At 42.9% G+C, this 23,129-nt stretch overlaps 1 protein-coding gene across 3 annotated transcripts in view; it reads left to right on the forward strand.

Annotated features, from left to right (window-relative positions):
- The window catches only part of LOC136594044 (squalene synthase-like), a 50,006-nt gene that overhangs the window by 21,086 nt on the left and 5,791 nt on the right, over positions 1–23,129 (forward strand). For all 3 annotated transcript variants that reach the window (XM_066588671.1, XM_066588673.1, XM_066588672.1), the window contains 4 exons: positions 3,536–3,664; positions 9,379–9,570; positions 9,664–9,840; positions 11,441–11,593. In XM_066588671.1, the coding sequence (XP_066444768.1) occupies positions 3,536–3,664; positions 9,379–9,570; positions 9,664–9,840; positions 11,441–11,593 (651 nt within the window). The remainder of the gene's footprint in view (positions 1–3,535; positions 3,665–9,378; positions 9,571–9,663; positions 9,841–11,440; positions 11,594–23,129) is intronic.

Consider the following 23,129-nt stretch of genomic DNA (forward strand, 5'->3'; position numbering starts at 1 on the left):
TCAATTACTACACCTAAAAATTCCAGACGTGAACATGGAAAAACTGTTTTTTCCACTGCAAGTGGAACACCGTATTGCTGCATTCTGGATATAAAGCCCTCTAAAACCAACTCACAATCTGAGCTGCCAGCCTTCCCGATGAACAAGAAGTCGTCCAGGTAATGCATTACACCAACACATGGGAACTCTTGCCTTATAAACCCACTCCAAAAAAGAAGAAAATAATTCAAAATAAAAACACGAAGCCTTAAACCCCATGGGCAAAGCCATATCGAAATAAAAACAACCTTCAAATTGAATCCCCAAAGAGTTAAACCCGGCCTGGCACACAGGCAACAACCTGAACGCAGATTAAATATCCACCTTGGCCATTAATGCTCCGATCCCAAACTGACGCAACAAAATCAAAGCATTGTCAAACAATGCACATTTTACCGGAAACTCATCTGTATTAACCTCGTCATTCAGAGAACCACCTTCTGGATAAGACAAGTGGTGTATCATCCGGAAGGAGTTGGGCTCCTTCTTCGGAACCAAACCTAATGGAGAGATACGAAAATTTTGAAAAGGAGGAGAAACAAATTGACCTGCAACCCGGCCCTCTTGGACCTCCTTCAAAATCTTCTCTCACAACAGCAGGACATTTAGCAATCGAGACCAAATTATTAGCCCATAAACAACCCGGCCCTTTAAACTCTGGTACAAAGAATCCATTCCGAAAACCCTCCTTAACGAGGCTGGCCTTCCAACGGACGGGGTACCTCTCTAACCAGGGTAGCATGCTTACCAGCCTCACCGGGGTCGTGGCCCTTGCTGGGAGCGTCACGTGACAGCGATGCAGCTGGAAAGGAGGCAGCCTTTTTAAAACATTTAATGGCCGGGTGTAATCCGCCACAAAAGGAGCATTCATGCTCATATTTGCAATTAAGCAGCCATTTACATTGACCCTCATTAAAAGCAAAACACCCCCCGTCGCGTGGGCGTGTTGCTCGCCCCCTGCTGCCTGTACAAGATAGGAGGCTTTGCAGGCAACAGAAGGTTTAGCCACAAGCCCACATCCTTCACCCCCCACTTCAAATTTGGATAAATGGCAAGCTTTTGACGGAACAGCATGTCATTAAACCATGCTGTTCCTCCAAAATTTCTGTATGCTTCCAGTATAATGTCGGCATGTTGGAACAAACCAGCCGCACTCACTTGCGACCGTTCCAACAATACTGCAGCGTAAATACAGAACGCCTGAAGCCAGCTGTTAAAATGCTTCGGGCGTCTAAACTCCTCCTCTTTGTCCTCCGGTTTTTTTATCTGCCTTCACGGATTCCTTTCCCACAGGCAGTAGGGATATCACATCCACCAACTCGCCTTTCCATATCCGTTCCTTAACTGATAGAGGCAGATGAAAACCCAAAGGAGAAATTTCACAAATCAGCGCTTCTTTGAAGCACGAGTGATTCACCCCTGCTGCCCTGTCCAACTCCGGAATTGTATCCCAGGACATTGCAGGAGCCAAGCACCCCGCTCCAGGTCCGCCTTGACCTGGTGATTTCGGCAGCTGAGACCCCATCTCCCCTGCCTGCGTTATGCGTGACAAACGCAGCAGCAATTCCTCCAGGAGAGGGTTAATCTGCTGGATAGGATTAAGGGGTTGGGCAGAGCTAAGGGGCTGGGAAGGGTTAAAATTATGCATACCATTAGCCAACTGTGATGAATTCACCAGCTGGGCAGATTGAACTGGTCTGTAAGAGTTAATATGCTGCCCACTGACCCTCGCCTGGGAAGCTGGCTGGGGAGGCATAGCTGGCTGCCGAGCATGCACTTGCAGCATAGGGTTAACCTGCTTGGAACATAACCCGGGCCCTGAAGGATCCATTAACTGGTGGGGGCCAACAGGCAGGGAGGGAACTGTATGCAGGAGAGAACATATGGACCCTAGTGTCTCCCCCTCCCTCCCCCCTGTTCCAGCACTGCCCGCAGCATAAATGCCAGACCTAAATGCCCTCTGTTCACAGCCCCCTCCACTCCCGTTATCCAATCACATAGGCTTCCACCACACCACTCCTGCCCAGCAACGGGCAGAGCTTCCCGCTCTTTTTAGGCCACCAATCAATGCCCGCTGCCAGCTTTACCTCAAAACAGCCTGGCAACGACACCCCGGCCAATCACAGCAGGAGACCATCACCAACTATTACCTGACAGAATGACCTGAGAGCCAAGTTCATTAACCTTTTAATCACCATAGCAGTATACATTATGGTCCCACATAAACCTATTGTATAACACCAGAACGCTCCCAGATCCCATGCGGATCTCCCTCCTGAGCGTCACTCGATCCGTACATGATGATGACCCAAATGTTTTGAGGTTCCAGGAGCAACGGGAGAAGGGGTAATATTGATAGGAAACTGTTACAAAAGGAGTGCATGTGGGGAAAGAAGCCTGTCAAATAGGGAAGGAGGGGCTCTTCATATATAAGGGCTGTTAGTATGCAACGCACTCACGATCAGGGAAAGCTGCTAGCTATCATGGCCACTCCCTCTGCTGGACTAAAGGGATATTGTATGCTGCTTTATTCCAAAAAATAGTGCCATAAAATCAGTGTCTATTTTTCTATGTATATTTAGAACACATTCAAGTGCTGTTCAAAGAAAATGAATTCCATGGATAAAGCAATGTATTTATGCTCAATGAAAAACTCAAGTTGGCGCTGAAGAGGTTAAAAATCAGGTTTTGGTTTTAATTAATTGATCTATTTCTATTTAAGTCTTAACATTGGTTACAGAATTTGAGGTGAACAAGGACTCCGATGTAGCCCGAAACGCGTCCTCCAAGTTCTTACACTGATTTTATGGCGCTACTTTTGGAATAAAGCAGCATACAATATCCCTTGAGTCCAGCAAACCGGTTTATTTCCGCTGACTGCTGAATCACTATTGGTCTGTAAAGCAAGGAAAGCAGCTCTCAGACTAATCAAAAAGGGATACCCCTCCACTCTTTTTTTTTTTTTTTTTTTTTTGGTGCCCAACCTTGATAATTCAAAATAAATATACTGCTTTGGTGACTTCTAAGGTCACACTAGCTGGTTTATATAATATATGTACATGCACGTACACAAAGGACTAGTTAAATACTGAATTGGGTGGGGGGGGGGGGGATTCGCTGTAGTGGCCCTACAAATGATTGCAGACATATCTAGGAAAGGGGTGTGAAGGGAGCGAGAAAACAGACCATGTATTCTAGTTTCATTGAAACAGACTTGGACAGTGCTAAAACTATTGCCAGATAGTATAATATATAATACTACCATGCAAGGCTTATAAAATAGTGCAGTACTGTGCCTAATATCATTGCCTATATAGTGGTGCCATACAGAGCCTGTGTATTTGTGCTATACGGGGCCTAAATAATACCATCAGACCATGTCTTTGTCACTGTGTAACCCTTGTTGTGGGGTGGTTTCTACTTGAATCTCATTATCCAGATGTCCATTCTTTCCTACAACATGCAGACTGTAATCTGAGCTAATTGCCCCTTCTAGATATCACAGGAGTTCAGGAAGCTGCCAGCGATGTACCAAAAAGTGATTGCCGACACCTGCCACAAGGTGGGGGTGGGCATGGCGGAGTTCTCGCAGAAGCAGATTGAATCTCTTCTGGACTGGGATCAGGTAAGAGAAGCTTGCTGTATTGTGTAAAACAAAGGATCTTTACAAGAGGTCAATGTTGATCTATATAACACCAACGTATTCCGCAGCACTTGTAAGACGGGGAATAAAAACAAAACCACAGTTACATGTAGTAATCAGTTAATGGATACAGTAACAGTGAGGGTCCTGCTCCAATGAGCTTGCATACTACAAATGGGGTGATGCAGAAGGAAAAGGGGCTGGAGATGTACCCAGTATGGAGAGTGAGGGATGCAATACATTAGGAGAGCTTTAAACTTGAACAATATGTAAGGGAAGTGAAAGGCCAGGTAAAAAATCTACAGCTAACTAATACACCTGAGAACATCACTATTAGAAGTAGAAAGAACGAAGACAAAAAATTCTGAAGGAAAGTAGGGGAACAAAAGACACTGATCACAAACTAAAATGTTTTTACACATATGCACAGAGCATGGGAAACAAACAAGGAGAATTGGAGCTAATAATACAGGAAGAGAAATAGGATGTCATAGGCATCACGGAAACTTGGTGGAAGGGTACACATGATTGGAATACAAGGAGGTGCAGCCAGAAAAGGAGATACTATCTGACAGCTTCTTTAGCAAGGAGGAGAACCGGGAAAGAGCAGGGGCAAAGTATACTGAGGAGGAGTTTGTGGTCAGCCATGTCAAACGCTCCATGTCAAGGAGGATCAGTAGGGAGTAGTTACCCCCTCGATTTAGTCTTCAGGTCACTTTACACTCAACAGAAATTATTCTGACAAGTGTTGAGGGCGGAAGAGCTTTCTGAGAACTTATAAGGTGGTAGTAAACCAGGCGTTCTAATAGTTTGGAACTGAAGGGGAGATTTGAGCAATGGGGATATGATGGCATGTTTGAATAAGGAAGGGAAGATGCCAGAGGTTGGAAAGTGGTTGACTACAGTGGTGAGGTGGGAGAGGGACCAGAGGAGGTGTGAGGTGTGAGGGGAGAGGGTTGCTACAGGTGTCAGGTGATCTTGTGATCAGATAGGCCAATGTTTGAGTATTTCTCTAATAAGGTTGTGTGAATGATTGTAGTTGGTAACTAAACTAAGGTTATCCTGTTTAAGTTCTTCCGTGCTGCAGTAATGAGGCTGTGTGGATATTCTTTTTGTCTAAGTCTTTGTGTTTATAATGTGGCTTTGTTCTATAAAGCCACTTTTATTGGTACAATTTCGATGCATCCTCTTGCATTGGCCATATGAGATTTTTTTTTTTTTTTCCATTTTTGTGGTGGGCACTCCTGAAACTAAGACTATTAGTGTCGCTGGATTTAAAGAAGGTTTTAGATCTTATTCTAGATCATGATAATAGGAAAATAATCACTAAGAGTTCAATGCTTCTACAGGAGATTTCCTGAAAAGGAGGAGTTAAAATTGTTTTAGTTTAAAAATGTGTTAAAGCTATAAGGTCTTTATCCAAACTATCCTATATAAATAGGTCTTCTATATACTTATAGAATTTTAATGTTTTCATGCCATTTGTGATTGGAGTAGATTTATTCTTAAAGGGGTTGTCCCGCGCCGAAACGGGTTTATTTTTTTTTCAGGCGCGGAACATATCTCTGTAAAATGTCGCTGTAATGTGACAAATTAGTTGCTGATGACTTTATACCAGATAGAATGGGTCTGCCTGGTGGGTTATGGAGTTGTTTGTGAATTTTAGGAGTGTTCATGATGTAATACTTTAGCTAGGAGGCGAGGGGAATTATATTAAGACATGTTCAGGAGAGCTTTGGCCACAAGGCACAATTAGCAACAGACTTGAATCTTCTGTCCAGGTCTTTCAAGTTCATCTGTTCTACTTTAAGTGGTGACAAGGGAAGAAAATAAATTTTACACTTTGTTTATGGCGGGGGAGGGGGGTTGGGGTGCTGCCCCAAGTAGGTTCAAAAGACTAAAACAGAAACCAACTTCATGAGTACAGTTTCCGTCACACTCCTCCAGCTTAGAATTACACAGCTGAACAACAAAATGGAGAACCTCGTCAGCTCACATCACTATGTTGTGCTTTTTTTGAGAGCTTGGCCATCTAATGCAGAAGAAATGGATGAACCACTTCTGCATGTCCAGGCGGCCTATAGGAAATGCCTACAATGGTGTCCTTTCTGTTTTCTCCTTTGTACTCTTAACAAGTATGTAGATGGATGTCAGCAGCACACTTTTAAACACCCGCAAGGGTACTCTTACCAAGCCAGTTTATACAAAACTTCTATGCTGTGAAGCTGGAATCTTTTGTAGAGATGATGATTCCCTAACATACAACGCCTCCTCATCTTTTGGTGGAGGATGGCTATCTTAAAGAATCTGATAAATGTATTGCTGTAAAACATGGAGTAGTAGAAACTGCATTATCATTAAATATCCCAGTACTGATGTATATCAGGTTTTTTAAATTTTTTTTTTTTTTTTTTTTTTTTGGTCTCCTGAACCTGAAATGTAATTCCTGACATTTGGGTAAAATATTCCACAAACTGTAAGCTCATTTGCCCCTTTCCATAATAAACACACTGTCCACACACAATCACATTAGACACCAAGTTTTGACTAGATTACCATACAGAGTTAACTACCAACTTTTTTTTTTTTTATTATTATTCTTCAAAATACCCCATAAGAAATTAGCCAAACTGCCCCATGTACACTGGAGGAGGTGCGTCATGGAATTCATGATCTTGCTATAAATACCTGGGAGAAAATGGTCTCCTGGTAGAAATTTACAAAAAATACACGAACTCTTCCCCTACTATGCAATGCCTTGGAAATGGATTCTTTACCCTCCTCATTTTATGAGGCCACTACCATTGGGCTACTAAAACAAGACAAAGACCCCCTTGGCTTGCAGCTCCCTAGTAAATGTGGATTACAAGATACTAACTCAAACTCTAGCAACTAGGCTCAATCAGGTTATCCTGACCAAACGGACTGTATGCCTGGCAAATCCACAACTAACATGCATAGTATAGATTACCATCCCAATCAGTAGGAAGCATCATATGCCATGGGCTCTGGCTTCATTAGACAACAAAGACCTTTTGACTTTCGAGTGGAAATTTTTTTATTTTTTACTTTTTATTTTTTTTTTAGGCCTGCCTTCACTGATTTTGGATTTGGCCCACAGTTCCGTAAGTGGAACAAACTCCTCTATAAATCTCCAAATGCCAATGTCCAAGTAAACAGTATCCCTTGTGAAACGTTCTCTCTCCCAAGGGAGACCAGACAGAGATGCCCACTGTCTTCTGCTCGGTTCTCACTGTCCATCAAAGCTGTGGCTATACGATTAAGAGACACTCCTATTGTCACAGGTGTCAAGTGGGGGGATGAGTGTTGGACCGTATGCGGACGTTATGGTACTCCGTAACTGAGAACACTCACTTCCTCATGCAGAAGCAAACTCAGATCTCTAACTTTATTACCTGGTGGGACAGCTGAGGAATCTAAGACCGTGGTTTCTGAATGAAGAGCTCCCCATTACAAATCACTTCCTAGCTGAAACAGTGACTGAGAAAAATCTAATGGGCTATCTGGAAGGAACAGAGCATACTAAGGCTCGAGGCATACTTCCACTACAGAAAATAGCCCTATCTATGCAACATTTAAAGACACAATAGTAGAACTGCCACTATAAAATAACCCTACTCTCCCTGCCATGGATTCAGTACCAGACCCCCAGTACTGGGTGGGCTAGGGATAACACTAGGAGATATTTACAGCACCAATATATTCCTTTCCTAGACCCAACCACGTGACGAACTGCAAACATCCCACCTGCAACTATTTAGGTACTTTCAATTGTGACATGTTGCTAATGCCCAATTCCCTACAGCTGCTATTCAAACCTCTAAATACCCCACCATAGTAATTTTTAAATCAAGGCCCTAAAGGACTGATTTCCATATTATATACACACCTGCAGTCGGCCAAAATTGGTTAAAACCTACTAGCAAGACATACTGGAGCCCAATTGGTGGGTATCCCCAGCAATGAACAGGTTAATACAGTTGTACATAATACACCAATCCTATCTTGCACCCATACGACTACATAACATGGGCAGAACTCTGACATCGAAATGTCATAGGGGCCGCCATTTGAATGCTGACTTCTGGCCTATATTATGGGGCTGTCCACATATCAAGGATTTCTGTACGGATGTGATGGCATTTTTATTAGTGCTTTTGCCCTCCCCATACAGTCTAGATCCCCCAAATGGCAGTTTTGGGCTTCATGGAGGAAGAACAATGGCCTCATCACATGCAAATCTTCTTAAGGGAGGTATTCTTGGCTCAGAAAGCAATCACCCTGAAGTGGATGGCTGAGTCTCCATCCATGGCGAGTAAGTCTGGTTAATACTATGCTACCATATGAAAAGGTTGTTTATCAACCTACAGGCTGCTTGGCTAAAGTTCAAAACATCTGGCGTCTTTGGGTAGATGCCTGTACTACTCTATGTTGGCATCAATGCCACTTTATAGTCACGGAAAGAAAAGAAATACTGATGCAGATGGGTTCATGGTTTATCATATCCAGATTAAAAAAAGGTTGTATTGTTAGAACTATGGTGTACGGGATACATATACCAGATATCAGAAGTTGTAAATGGCATCAAGAAACAAATGAGTACTATAACTGAATTTCTTGTCAGACTATCAACGATGATATATGGAATGTACTTGTATACAAAATTCATTGAGTGTTCAATAAAACAAAGTTTAAAAAATATATTAGCCAAACTGGGGGACCACGGGGACGCCACCGAACAGCCCTGTAGCTGTAAATAGAATGTAGGGCTGAGTGACCATTCATTGACTTTGATAATTCATTCACTTATTGTGAAACGTCACTCTGCTACCTAGGTGCATAAAAGATACAACCATGTTTTTGTCTCCTCCACCAAAGAACTGTTGTTGCCTTTAGACACCAGTTATAGGGGGTATTGGTGAAGTCCTAGTTAGGTTCTAACTAATTTGGACAGAACCAAACAGTTTGCCGAAATACAGGGAATCGGCCAAGGCGAACTCCTCAAAGTTCACTTAGCATTACTACTGGATGTAAATCGGCATATTAAAAGTTTAAACTCTCCTTTTCTGGTGTACAGACATAAAAAAATAAATAAAGCAAAAAAACACAACTGGAATCATGTTCAATTTCATTCTCACCTGCATAGTGAATGTGGTAAATGCATAATGCCATAATTGTGAGGGGTGGATGGGGCGGTCAGGTGTGTGTTGATAAAACTACAGCTCACCCTCACTCGGCCCCACGGACTGAAACGGAGGTTGGAATAGAATATGGTTCTAAATCTAAATGCAGTAAACCTAAATAAAAAATCTGGTATCATAAGCATACTGACCTGCAAAATAAAGAACCCTGTCCTTTACATGCTGTAAAAGCAAAACCTAAATCACAATTACTAATTTTTATTTTCCCCCTTCATGCCAACAGAAATGTTTTCAAATACGTTATTTGGTACATGAAATTGCACCATTTGAAAACTATGTACAAGCCATTTCACAAAAAACAAGCCCTCATACGGCTATGTCAATAGGGAATATAAAAAATATATATGAATTTCAAAAAGCAGGAAGGTGGGGGGCGGGGGGGGGGATGAAATGTCAGGTCTTCAGGTTAAGCAAATGCTAATGGCAAATTGACTAACCCTGACTTTTTTTTTTTTTTCTTTTTTCCTCTCCCAGTACGGTCACTATGCATCTGAATTAGTGGTGATTGGTGTATTTCGGCTGTTGTCTGCCTCAGAACTGGAAGACACCCCGGTTGTCGAGGACCCAAGACTGCTAAACTCAATGGGGCTCATGTTTCAGAAAGCAAACATCATCCGAGATTACCTGGAGGATGAGCTGGAAGGACGAGCGTTCTGGCCTGGAGAGGCGAGTATGGACTGATGTCCCATGAGTTTTACGGGTGATTATAGTGATCACCACTCAGTAAACCCAACACGGTCCTCATTCTGCCGCCATCAGGTGTGGCGCAAATACAGCAAAAACCTTTCAGACTTGGCCAAGCCTGAGAACATCGTGCCGGCGGTGCAGTGCTTGAATGAACTGGTGACTAATGCGCTTCAGCACATTCCTGATATCCTGCTCTACCTGTCCCAGGCGAGAGACCATAATATATTTCGCTGGGTAGCTATCTTAGAGGTAAGTGTGTCTGACCGTATCTCCTTTTTGGAGACCACACTCATGCTTCGAATTCTTCACTTTCTCTTCCTGTTGGGGTTCCTCAGGGTTCAGTCCTGGGTCTCCTCTTTTCTATCTACACAGCCTTGTTTGATAGTCAGCAGATTTAGTTTTCAGTACCATCTCTACACTGACGCCCAATTATACACCTCTTCCTTAGAAATCAGCCCTGCACTACTACAAAACACCAGTGATTTTGTTTGTTTTTTTTGTTTTTTGGGGTTTTTTTTTTTGGGGGGGGGGGGGGGGTTATTTTTATTTTTTTCACAAATAGAATCCATCTTGGGTGTGAGTAAACATTGGCCTCTATTAAGTCATTAGTACTACTAGATTAACAGTGCATGGTTTAACAAGGATAGTATATGCCCTGCTTGATTAGTCCCTTTGTCTTTAGCAGGGTGAACAAATCCAAGCCTGCTCAATAACTAATAATGTGGCCTCTCAATAGTTCAGATGCCCCTCAGTACTTGGGGAGCACTCTTCCAGTCCATAGCAGGTTAGATGTAGGCAGGAACAGTTCTAAGCTCAGAACAATGGTCGACCACTGGGAAGTTCATCTTAGCTTTTTCGCTATTCCTAAGTGTTCACACTGGACTCCTGTCTTGAAAGCCGGTTTCCACTTGCAGTTCAGTCACTGTTGAGCCAACAGAGGCATCCTTTGTAGTGCTTGCAGGTTCCTGTAAGTGACGTATGGCATTACTGCTTCTTTCCTCTCTGTGAGAGCCTTGCAGCAGGATACCAATGTTTTTGAACAAGACAGGTCAGTGCTGCCAGAGTGTTTCTTCTCCTCCTTCTCAGCTTGGGTGTCCTTTTTTTTTTTTTCTTCTGACAGCAGGATAGACTTGAGGAACCCATGCTTACTCTCCCTGAGCTGCTCAAACTTACTGCTTCACCAGTTCTCCTAAAGATCGCTCAAAAGTCCCGTTCCTCCCCTTTATGTCCAGCTAACCTGAAAAGCACCAGTCAGAAAATTGTCCAGGGTTAAACAATCCAGAGGTGCTGTAATATAAACTGGCCACTAGATGCCACTGTAACATTGTTTTATCTTGCCCCTTTTAAACATGCCAGCTATTACAACTTGTACACTTTTTCTTTCACGCATCCCTACAGGGTAGCCCACTTACACAAACCTTGTCCTCTTTTGTACCAGAATTGACCCTTTCAAAAACTAAACTACTTGTGTTTTCCATCAGCTACTAATCTACATAAACTATTATCAGCTTCTGCATGTAGAGCTACCATAACTCCCAGCCAGCCCACTCACTTGGGGTTATATTTGACTCAAATCTTTTCTTCGCTCCCTTTATTCAATCACTTGTGTCACCTGCAACTGAAACTTATACAAAATCTGCTATTTCCTTACTGTAGAAACAGCAAAAAGGCTTATTGTTGCCCTGATCTAGTCTTATCTTGGCTACTGTAAATTCCTCACCTGACTGTTCCCTCTCCAATCTATCCTGAATGCTGCAGCTGGTGCCTGTTCCCTGGGCTGTTCCTTTCTCCCTCCCTCCCTATCCATTCTGCTAATGACCTTATACTAAGTGCTGCCTTGTGTCCTCAGATCATTTCTGTTGCCAGATTGGCTGCTTGCTACAACAATCCGCAGGTATTTAAGGGAGAGGTGAGGCTCCGCAAAGGACAGCTGGTGACTATATTCATGGATGCCACCAACATACAGGCGGTCAGAGCCATCGTCTACCAGTGTATGAATGAGGTAAGTGGTGTGTATTCAGCTTCTCTACATCGCCACATATGAGGAGCCGCACACAAGTGGCATTCACAAAAAAGATGGGCCATTGATTCCCACTAATCCGATATCAATCAGCTGAATGAAGCAGCTGTGGTGCTCCAGCAAGTACTGTGTTCCCTTCACTGTTTATCTGGGCACAGATATATTCTATCTCACTGTTAAAATAAACCTACCTGCTATTGCTTAGATCACTGGTAGTGGGCAAACTAACAAGATCAGCAAGAGATCAAATACTTATTTCCTTTTACTGTTATATATATATATATATATATATATAATTGTTGATGTCTATTAGTACTTGTGCATTTTTTGTTTGTCTTTTTATTGTTCCACATCTTCATGAGCAAAATGTTTTCCTCTTGAAGTCTCTTTAACCTAAGGAAATATAATTTTAAAAGGAGTAGCACTGAGCGACATCAGATGAATACAGAAGGTGAGGCTAGGCTGTCACGACTTTTTGTCAAAAATTGCCTAACCCTCAGCTCTGAATGGGGAGCTGCGTTGCCATCATGGAAGAACCACTGACCTCTTTGCCAGAAATCGGGAGGTTTTCTCCGTACATTGCGACACAACCTTTATAAAACTTTTTTTGTTTGTTTTGGTCCTGTTACAAATCCGGCGTGTACAATGGCTCTCAAAACAAAGAAACTAATGAGCGCTGTTGACCTTCTTGATTTCACTTGTTATATAAATCGGCCATCGCAAAATAGGCAAAAACTGAGCAACCAGTTGGGGAAGATAGGGATCATCTTTTGAATACAATTTCTTTTGGGTTACCCCTTCATACGTGTCTGGTAAACATGATGAGGATGCAGCAGCTTCATACAAGAGGTGGAGGGGCCAGGAGTTGACCCCCCCCCCCCCCCCCCCTTTCCCATCAGCTATTAATTGCCCATGTTCAGAAAAAAATGGACCATAATATTAGGCCATGTTCACATGGCAGATTCCGGCAAAGACTGGAATTATGCAAGCAAGTTCCATTTATTTGAATTAGAATATAGGCTGTAGATTAGATGTTGCAGACTTAACTTTTGTTTAGGTTAAAAAAAAAAATCTTGCATGTCGCTTAACACAGAATCCGTGTTTAAACAATCCATTTGCAGATTTGCCCCATGAAACTACACTAAACCTATGTGCAGCTACATATGGAACAATGTCCTATGTACTCCCAAATGGTATCCATAGAAAGTACAGCTCATCCTACTAAATAACAGGCCCTCACACCAGCCCATCAATAGAAAAACTAGGATGAATCTTATCTTTAATCCCTTTCCCATGAGTCCATGACAGCACACATGGAGGTTGCCCTCTGACCCCCACTGGGGCAGGAAGAGGAGTGTTCAAAAGTCCACCTCCCACCACCATTCTCCTGTGACTTCAAATTATCACAACGGATACCTGGCCCAAGCTTTTATTGTTACTGAAAAACATGTTGCATGCATGTATACAGTAACCTACTAGGGTGGGCAACTATGTGCTGTCATGATGGACTCGTAGAAAAGGGATTAAAGGTAAAATTAATCCTAGTTTTACCATTTGCTCCATCCTGACAGCAAACATGGAGGCATTACCAGATTATAACAGTAACATTAGGGAAGGGAGACCACACACAGCCTGGAGGACCTTCCGCCCAAAGACCAGCTCCCTACCAGAATGGAGATCCAAGCGATAATGCTTAGAAAATGCGTGGATACTAGACCACGGTGCGGCTCTGAAGCCTCTACAGAACAAATTTGCACTGTGTTTAGCCCATGAGGAGGCGAGAGCCCTCAGAGTGAGCTCTTATCGCCTCAGGGGGAGGCAGTCCTCTGGCTTTGTATGCTTCCTGAATTGATATGATTCATATAGCGATGGAATCTTTCAAAGCCGCTTTCCCCTTATTTTGCCCCTGGAATTAAAGGAATAAGTTAAGAGATCTTCTAAAGGTCTGTGAGACCTGTAAGTAGGTGGAGACTGTACGTCTGACGTCTAGGTCCTGTAGGCACTAGTCCTGGAAATTTTTATTATCCTGACAGAAATCCTGAGAAAAAAATGACCATAGAATAGTCAAGAGACCGTATCACTCAATCACCTTCAGTTCTCTATAGGATAATGCCTGTATCTCACCAATCTGTCCAATGGTTGTAATTTCTTCCAAAAAGGCTGCTTTGATGGTCTGGGTTTTTAGTAATACTGATTGTATGGGCTTAAAGGAAGGTTTGTAGAGCCCATCTAACACCAGTTTCCTCCTGGGATCTTAATCTGATTTTCTAATGAAGGGTTTGAGTCTCTCTGCTTCCTGAAGAACCTGCAAACCCACCTATTAGTGGGGTGTCATAAAAAGAACCAAGGGCTGTAACCTGTACCTTCATGGTTCTAGGGCTGAGTTTCTTATCTAGGCCCTCCTTGTAGGAAATGTAAAATCTGTGAGGTCTGGGCTGCTTCGGTCTGGACCATCTGATCCTCAACAGTCAACTATATATATCTATATCTATATCTCTAGTGGAGGTAGACCCCCTTCAGCTCTTAAGAATGATTTAGCTTGGACGACAGTCCTTGGTGTTTCAATCTCTGATGCTCAGCAGCCAAATTGTCCACTTTATCCTGTGGATCTCCTGGCAGAACACTGGGTCCTGGGACAGAAGGTCCTGTCTGAGAGGCAGTGGAATTGGAGACTGAACTGTTAGTGAGGACAACAGGAACCAGGGCTTTTTTTTTTTTTTTTGGCTGTGCTGGGTCAATGAAGATAACCCTGGTCCAGCAGTTCAGAAATTTTTTTTTTTTTTGGCAGGGCTTGGGAGATTAAAGGTAATAGATGAGGAAAGCATACGCAAAGTCCGTGTCCCATTCCTGTGAGTGTGTCCAGTGCCAGGGGATTGTCTGCTGGGTTTAAGGAGAAGAACTTGCAGCACTTCAAGTTTGTCCTTGAAGCAAAGAGATCTATCTGGGGATGACCCCACAGATGTCAGCAGAAAGAATACTTCTGAGTTTAGAGACTATTCCCCTGGGTCTACTTTTGGTTGGCTCGGAAAGTCTGCTATAATGTGTTGGGAGCCTTTCAGATGAATGGCCAATAAGGACTTTATTTTGCCTTCTGACGAAGAGAATATTCTTTGATAGGTGTTGAAGGTAGGGATGTCTCGTGCCACCCTGGTGGCAAATAAAGACACCATTGTAATGTTAATATATTTTCAGACAACATATCTTCCATGTACTAGGTCTGTTTGCATCAACGTTTCCCATGCTGCTCAAAGTTCTCTAGCATTTGAGGATTGAGAGTGGACGTGAGAAGACCAGGAACTCTGAAGTTTCCTATCTGCCACCTGCACTCCCAGACAGACTAGCATTGGTGGTTACTGAAATAGAAGAGTGGTCTAACAGTCCCTATCCCCATTTAAGGTTTGGGGATGGCATCCACCACTCTAGGCAAAAAGTTTAAATTATCAACACCATTGAAAAAATTCCTAAAGTATTGCATTCTATCCTATATTGAGAGGATTTCCTGCTGAAGGAGCCATTTGAAATTGCATCCAAGGAACCATCTGCAGACAGGCGGTCATTTGACAGAGTACCCTCATCCCTTCTCTTTTAGAGCCCGAGTCTCTACTCTTAAATCTCCTAATGCAGAGGATAATATCTTCCCTTTTTTTGTTGGAGGCAAAAAAGAATAACCTTTTGGGGAGTCAAGTAGAACTACATGAAAAATCTTTAGAATCTCCGGTTTTAGGTTGGATTTCTCAAGGTTGATAAACTATCTGAGTTGGGTTGGCTTAAATGTCTGCAATAGATGACACTCTAGAGTCCAAATGAAGTAGTGGCAGCATCAAAAGTAAAAATTTTATTGCTTCATGCTAAAAGGCAAGGTCTCCAAGGGGGTTGATAAAGACCTCTGGTCAAATGGTTTTTTACTTCTGCGATACGCCTTTGATGTTGCCATTACTTCATTTGAACTGTGACTGACTGACATTGGGGATTTGGAGGTCCATGATCCCCAGGCTGTGGCTGTGCATGACAGAATACCTCTCCCTCTAGTAGGATACAAGTAAGAGTGCTGCTGGATTCATCGGCTACGTTGACTCCATAGAGTCCAAGCTGTTTGAAACAACTAGGAGATCGTCAAGATAAGGCATGATGTTAATTCCCATACCCCTAAGAAAGCAAAGTGGCTCAATCATTACCTTAGAAAAAACTCCTAGGAGCAGAAGATATACCAAAGGGTAGACAAACTGAAAATGCGCAGTCTTTTAAAATCCATTTTAACGAGAGATGAGTGAGCATGCTCGTTCGCACATTAGCATATGCAAAAGTACTCGTTACTCGAGCGAGCACCACGCAGTGTTTGAGAAAATTTCACCCTCTGCTCCCCACCTGTTTAGCTGCTTTTTTTTAGCCAATAAACATGCAGGGAAGGCTTTGGCACCTCCTGATATAACGTGCCAACCCTGTGCACGTCTATAGCAGTGACTTGCTGGCCAGATCATGTGACCTAGGATCATAAAAACGCAGGTCACCTGATGCTCGCCTCAAGCGGAGGCTGGATTAGCTGAGGGACAGCTGCTGTGAATGAGGGAGAGCGTTAGTGTAGGTTAGAAGGAGCGTTTAGGCAGGGATCCATCTTCAATCAACCCAACAGTCCTTTTAAGGACTACGACTCCACTTTTGTGCATCAGTTTGGCTGCCTGGGACCAGTAGCGCACACAAAGCATTCACAAGCATCCTGGCTGTAGGCTGCATACTGTTACCAGTTCTATACAGTATACTGCTACTGGTGTACACAGACTATATAGGAACTAACAAAACGCCTCATTTTTCATTTTTTTTAGTTTTGTTTTTAGCTGAAAGCATCTGCATAGTGTGTGTGTGTGTGTGTGTGTGTGTGTGTGTGTGTGTGTGTGTGTGTGTGTGTGTCCGCCCACACTAGATAACAAGACTATACACATTTACACTGTATTTTTGGCTTAAAGCATATGCAAAATACCTCGCAGTTAGCGTAGCATTTTGACGCAGTGCATTATACAACATGATCAACAGTAGGGCTAAGGGTCGAGGATGTGGGTGTCTGAATGAGGGTGTGGGCAGAGGCCAAGGTACTTGGCAGGGTAAAACAGTGCCTGCTGCTGAGGGAGAAGTAAAATGCCACGTATCTACGCTCCATAGCTTCATCTCACAGTTTGCAGGTCTGCGTGGTACACCATTATTAAAACCACAACTGTGCGATCATGTGATGACATGGATAGCAGATAACGTGTCCAGTAATTTATCCACCACCCAGTCTTCCATGCAGTCCACTCACGCTAGCCAAAGGACTGGACCTGTGAATCCTCACGCTGATCCTCCTTCCTCCCAGCCTGGTCACTCCAGGAAAGAGATTCAGAACAGGCATACTCACAGGAACTGTTATCAGGTCCCTTCCCTGAGTCACAAACAACGAGGGTGGGGACTTCTCGCCCCAAATTTTGAAGAGGTTCACCACTAGAGTTCAGAAAACATGCTGCTTCCAGCTTCATATGCCCAGAGTCCACAAATGTATCCCAGCACAGTGTCCAGCTATCTGACACCAAGACAGAATGAATTGTCCAGGTTTGCCCACTCTAACTACTTCATAGTACATGCTATCTTTCCATGGGGCACTGGTTAAAAAGTCCATCGGGGAGAGGCATGGGCTGGGACAGGCGGTAGCTTGCCTGTCGGTGGACCACCACCTGGATCCCATTAAGCAAGTACAAGGTCTGTTAAAAAAAGAAAAAAATTTTCAGGGGTTTGCCTATACTCTTGGTAAACAATACCCTGCACTTTCACTCAAAAAATCTGTCTGGTTCTCACCTGCAATCTTGGTAAAGTCGTTTTTTTTTAAATTGGTGGTTTTTCTTTATTAAAAATGCAGACGTACTGGCACCTGAGTCCCCTTTATGCCCATGTTTGTGGCTCATGAAATTTTGTGACAGAGGTGGCATGGGTTGGAATTCTGATCATACGTTAATTTATCAGCAATTCTCATCAGCATTGTGGGCTATTGCCCACAATTTCAAAGGGGGTCATTGCCAGGCCCTGCCAACCCTCTGCAGTGTGTCTCCTGTCCCTCCTCATCCAATACACACTTATAAAATGGACATGAGGGTGGTGTGGCTCTCAAGCAACCGAGGACAGCTGACCGCTGCACAGGGAAAAATTTCAGTACGCTGTGGCCTACTGAGTAGGCAAAGGGGTGCGCCTTACCCCGTCTGGGATGGGGACAGCTGGACACTGCGCAGGGAAAAATTTCAGTACGCTGCCTGCATCCTGGGGGGGGATTGGACAGCAATGCCAGCATGTAATACAGGAGAAGAGGCAGTTGTGTCACCTACAGGCAGGGATTGGCCTTTGTTCCACCTAGTGTGGTGCTTAGCTAAGACGTGCCAGCACGTGTGCCTTGCTGATTATGGTCTGGCCCAACTAAATTGTTAGGGGGGTGACCACCAGGCTCTTGCACACAACTTGGCTTATTATTGCAACCTGGGAGCCCTGTCGTTCCCTATCCATTTCTGTGGTGTTTCTATCACTTTCTGATGTGTTCAGTTGAATCGCACACCTTCCCCTATGCAGAGCATGAAAAAATGCTTGTCTTCTATTGACTTCAACGGGGTTCGTTACTTGAAACGAGCATTACAAAAGGTTCTGCTCAAGTAACGAGCACCTGAGCATTTTGGTGCTCACTCATCTCTAATTTTACCAAAAACATTTCAGATTTGCAGTTTGTCAGGTGGATGGAAATATGGTAGTAGGCGTCTTTAAGATTAATCATGCACATAACGCTTCCCTGATTGATCAGGGGAATTGTTGACCTAATAGTCTCCATTTTAAACTTAACTTACTTGTAGAAAGCAAAATGTTGTGGGAAGCATCACACTAAAGCATGCTCCATGTGTGGTCCCGACCACTGATCCATATAGCTAATTTGTCCATCAAAAGTACAGGGGCAGCAATACGGTGCAAATTACAACCTCATGTCCAGAGGATGTTCCTTTATTGTGGTCCACATAAAAGTACAATGTTTTGGCTGGTGCAGCCAGCCTTTTTCAAGTGACTTGAGCGTGGAAAGTTCTGCATCCCCAAACTGTAACTAGGGATAGCTCAGATGTGGAGGATACGTAAACCTGAATACAGGCTCTTTTTGCTGGCTTATAGGGGCCAGGCTTGGAGACTGGTTCCAGTTTTGATCCTTGGACCTCTTGCCTGAACATTTGGCAGAAACTATCCATTAAGGATTCCTGCTCCTCCCTGCCTATTGCCATATAGTCAGTACAAAATAACTTCACATTTTAATCTTTTTTTTTTTTTTTTTTTTTTTTTTTATCCCACTTCTTGATCCTTTTGATCAGGCTTTGATTTTGAGGTTTCATCCAGCAATAATGGGAGAAGCTATTCAATGAGCTTTTTGTATAAGTGGACTACTCCAGTTTGACACCTTCCATGCTTCCCATAGCATTAGAAGGTGTACAGAGTTGTAACCCCGCAGGAGAAGCTAGTAGGGTTTCAAAGCAAATGCCTTTTGAATTTGGTGGGGCTGACGTCACGGGAGCGTGCACCTGACATTACGCATGGCCCTACGTCATCGTCCATCGCCCCTGTGCTGGCGGCCATTTTATGCTGTTCCTGTTCACAAAGCAGAAACTGGTGCAGATTTTTCCATGTGACCATCACTATGCCGCAGATGTCTATTGTGGATTTGCATATAGATGAGCAAAATCTGTCTGCAGAATTTCCAATGTGACTCAAAGTTGATGTGACGTCACTTCAGGAGTTTTTTTTTTTTTTTAGTTTTTTTAGTTTTTTTTTCTCCAACAAATTTAAAATTCACGTAATACAGACAGGGCATCCCCTTCAATTGAATGGGACCTGTATTAGAAGCACATTCAGGTGCTCATTCTGTGTCAAAATCCGCAATGTGAACATAAACTTAGCAATAAAAAAGCCCCTTTTTTTTTTTTAATTTTTACTTCCTTGGCAGTCGTTCTGTGGTAGGATTTAAAGACTCAAAGCCATTTCTCTCAAAGTATAGAAAGTGTATTTCACTTTTTTTTTTCTTTTTTTTAAATCTTTTTTTCTACAAATTGCACAATCCTAAATTCCTTTCTTATTTATATGTATGCTGGTTGGTCACATTTCGCTGCGTTTGCTACATAAGTTCAGTAAACTTTTCTTCATACAAACTGCTGTCTCATTCTATTACCCTTAGGCCTCATGTCCACGGGGAGAAGAAGAATTAAAATACTCTGCGGATTTTAACTCTTCACCCGCACACGGATCCGCACCCCATGGAGAATCTGTAGTGGGCCTGATTTTCCCCATGGACATGAGGCCTTAATTAGGCATACTTCTGCCCTCCATTTTTATGGCATTCAGCATCAAACTTGCATTAACTTTTTTTAATCCAGATCCAGACTGTCACAGTTCAAATGTAAAAATAAGGGTGCAGAAGTTTTATGTGCCATCTTCTCTGGTACCACTTCTCAGATGCTTGGAGCCAGGACTGGCACATGATTGCTTACAAATGGCTGTCGGGTGGTAAGCAAAGACCAGCAGGGGCTGCTGTAATGAATTGGGTACGAATGTTTGTTAGAACCCTAATTTGTCCGATTTACACTGTTAAGAAAGGTTTTAAAAATTTGTTGCAGAGTAATTGAAATGTTTCTGTAAAATTAAAACCTGCTGACTACACTGGTGAAACTGAATAATAGCAGCACGTCTCCCTTCAAGTTATTTAACCTCTTAGTGACCAAGCATTTTTTTTTCTTGTCTTAAAATCGTCACTCCTTTTATTTATCCATCAACGTAGCTGTTTGAGGGTTTATTTTGGGGGGACGAGTTGTAATTTTCAATGGTACTATTTCAAGTACCATATAATGTACTGAAAAACTTTTCTAAGTGAAGAAAAATGAAAAATAGGAAAATTCTGTTATCTTTCGGTGCATCTTGTTTCTACGGCCCACAAACTGTAACAAAAATAACATAACTTTATCCTATGGCTCAGTACGATTACTACAATACCAATTTAGTTTTTTCTATTTATTTTTTTGCTGTACTGCTGTTCATTTTCGGATACTTTTTTCAATTTCTGCAGCCATCTTTTGCGCACAATAACTCTTATTTTTCTGTCCACATAGTTGTGCAAGGGCTCATTTCTTGTGGGACGTCCTGTAGTTTGTTTGTATTCCAAAATGGCAAAGACTTTTTGATCACTTTATTGCATTTTATTTTTTCTTGGAGACTGACCGAAAGCGCATTTCTGGCGTTCTCTTAATTAATTTATTTTATTTATCAAGTAAGGTTAATGGTGAACCGACTGGATTAATTGCATATGCATATTTCCCAAAAATACAATACAACGGCAATTGGATTACATTATTCCCCATAACTGGAAAACCTTACGTGGCAGAAAAAAAGGATATCCTATTTGAATTCAGAACGCTAATAGCCACCTATCTGCTTATTGGTTACAAAAATTGCATTGCACAGCGTTATCGGTCCTGTAAAGCTGAACCTGATAAGCCAACAAATGAGCAAATGCTCGTTTGCTGGATGATTGCGTTTTTTGTGGAGCGAAAAAAAAAAATTAATTTGGGAGGCATATTTCTCAACGTGAGTGGGGAATTTACTGATGAATTTAATACTCAAGGTTTGGTAGAATTTGATACTCCAGGTTTGGTAGAATCCGATCTAAGGCCTCGTTCCCACAGCTGTCTGGCGGTGGCACTGAAAACCACTTTCTTCCGTGTGGAGGAGAGCTACTTGCATATTGGCAAATGTATACAATAAGCAATGCTCCTATTTATGTTCTACTTTTGATATTAAACAAGGCTTAAACTGGTTTGCTCTAAAAGCAATTACCTGGCTTCATGGCAAAAAAATTAAGCCATTTGGGTTGAGGTACTAGTAATGTCCACTTTATTGGAGCCATCTGCCCTATCACGATTCAAGTTTCCCCATATGTTAATCAGAGCCGTGACTCCAGAGTGAAGCATAAAATCACATGACAAGCTTTCAAATTGCAGCCAACTACAATGCCGGTGCTCCAACTAACATGTTCCTTAAGGCAGATGGGATATAACAAAATGGCAACGATGCTGGAACTAGTCATCTAAGAGAAATTGAAATACTCCACTGGGAAAAACGGCACAAAAATTGTATTGCTAAGCAGTGGAAAAACCTCACCTGGTCAGAAAAATCCAGATTTGTTTCACTGTGCTGATGGGAGGTCAGGACTTGGCACAAACTGCACAAATCGATGACCTCTTCCTGTCTAGTAGCTACAGCTCACGCTTGTGGAGGTGGAGTAATGGTGGGGGGAATGTTTTCTTGGTACACCCTGGGTCCTCTGTTGTGGCGTCCATCTGCAAATATCAAATTTCTTTGGTTCTAAAAGCCAAAGGAGACCTAACCTTCTACGTTATGGGTGTCTCTAATAGAGTGACCATTTAGTGTATGCTCCAGGTATGAGGGTTAAAATTCTAAGTGCAACACCAATCGGGCCCACCCCACTTGCCCCGTTGCCGGCCGTAAGAATAGACACCACACAGGGATCTGGTATCATTCCTCACAAGGGACATGGCTCTCGGCTGACGTCGACGTACTTTATTACAGATTACATGAGATCTTATACACTTTGTCCCATCCCCCAGGGGGTGATGGGCTCATAACCATATATGGGAAGTCCGGATTTCGGGCCTAAGACAGTGAAAATTATGTACATTTGAACATCTTGATATCTTGTTTCTGGGAAAACGGCCAAGTACACGCGTCCTTCGTCCGATTCTTCTTTGCTGATACATTTTGTTCAAGCCTGGCAAGGCCTCTTGGGATATCTGATGTAAGGCGACATTTAAGTTTTTTTTCATTTGGAATCGAATAAAACTTGCATATAGGTATAAAAGCATAAAAAACACATATGGCAATATATATATATACCCTCACAAACCCCCCTAAAAAACTTAATATGGAGATCAAGCATCAGACCTTGCACTCTTCCTCGGTCGTCTCTCCCTTGCGTCAGGGTTTCTCCACTGCCCGTAAGTCCCTACTCCTAAAAGGGAAGGGATCCCTACCTCACCTCAGAAGGAGCCCATGGATTCCCTGGGCTTATTTCCGGGCCTCCATACCCTCTATCTGTACAAGTTAACACCCCACAGGGTGTGCCCTCGCCGGAACCTAAGGTCTTCTGCACTTTCCCTAGGCAAATGGGAAGTCCACTGACAGTCCATCTTATGAGACTGGGGCGGCGCAGTACTAGTCCATCTCTCCATTCTTCTGGTAACATACGTGGTTGGCATTATCGGAACTGGTTCTTCATCTTTTTCAAACAAGGGAAATGTTGGTGTCACATTATCCAGTCCCTTACTCATATTCTTTTTGATCAAAGGGAAAATACACATACAAGAAATTACATACCCCACCTCTTTCTGCTAAAATCATATCCAGGGCTACTCTAGGGCCATGGATGCAGTGGGCCCTAACTGGTCCGCTAAACCTTGTAAAGCATCTCTGG

The sequence above is a fragment of the Eleutherodactylus coqui genome, unplaced genomic scaffold (assembly GCF_035609145.1).
Source record: "Eleutherodactylus coqui strain aEleCoq1 unplaced genomic scaffold, aEleCoq1.hap1 HAP1_SCAFFOLD_215, whole genome shotgun sequence".
NCBI lineage: Eukaryota > Metazoa > Chordata > Amphibia > Anura > Eleutherodactylidae > Eleutherodactylus > Eleutherodactylus coqui.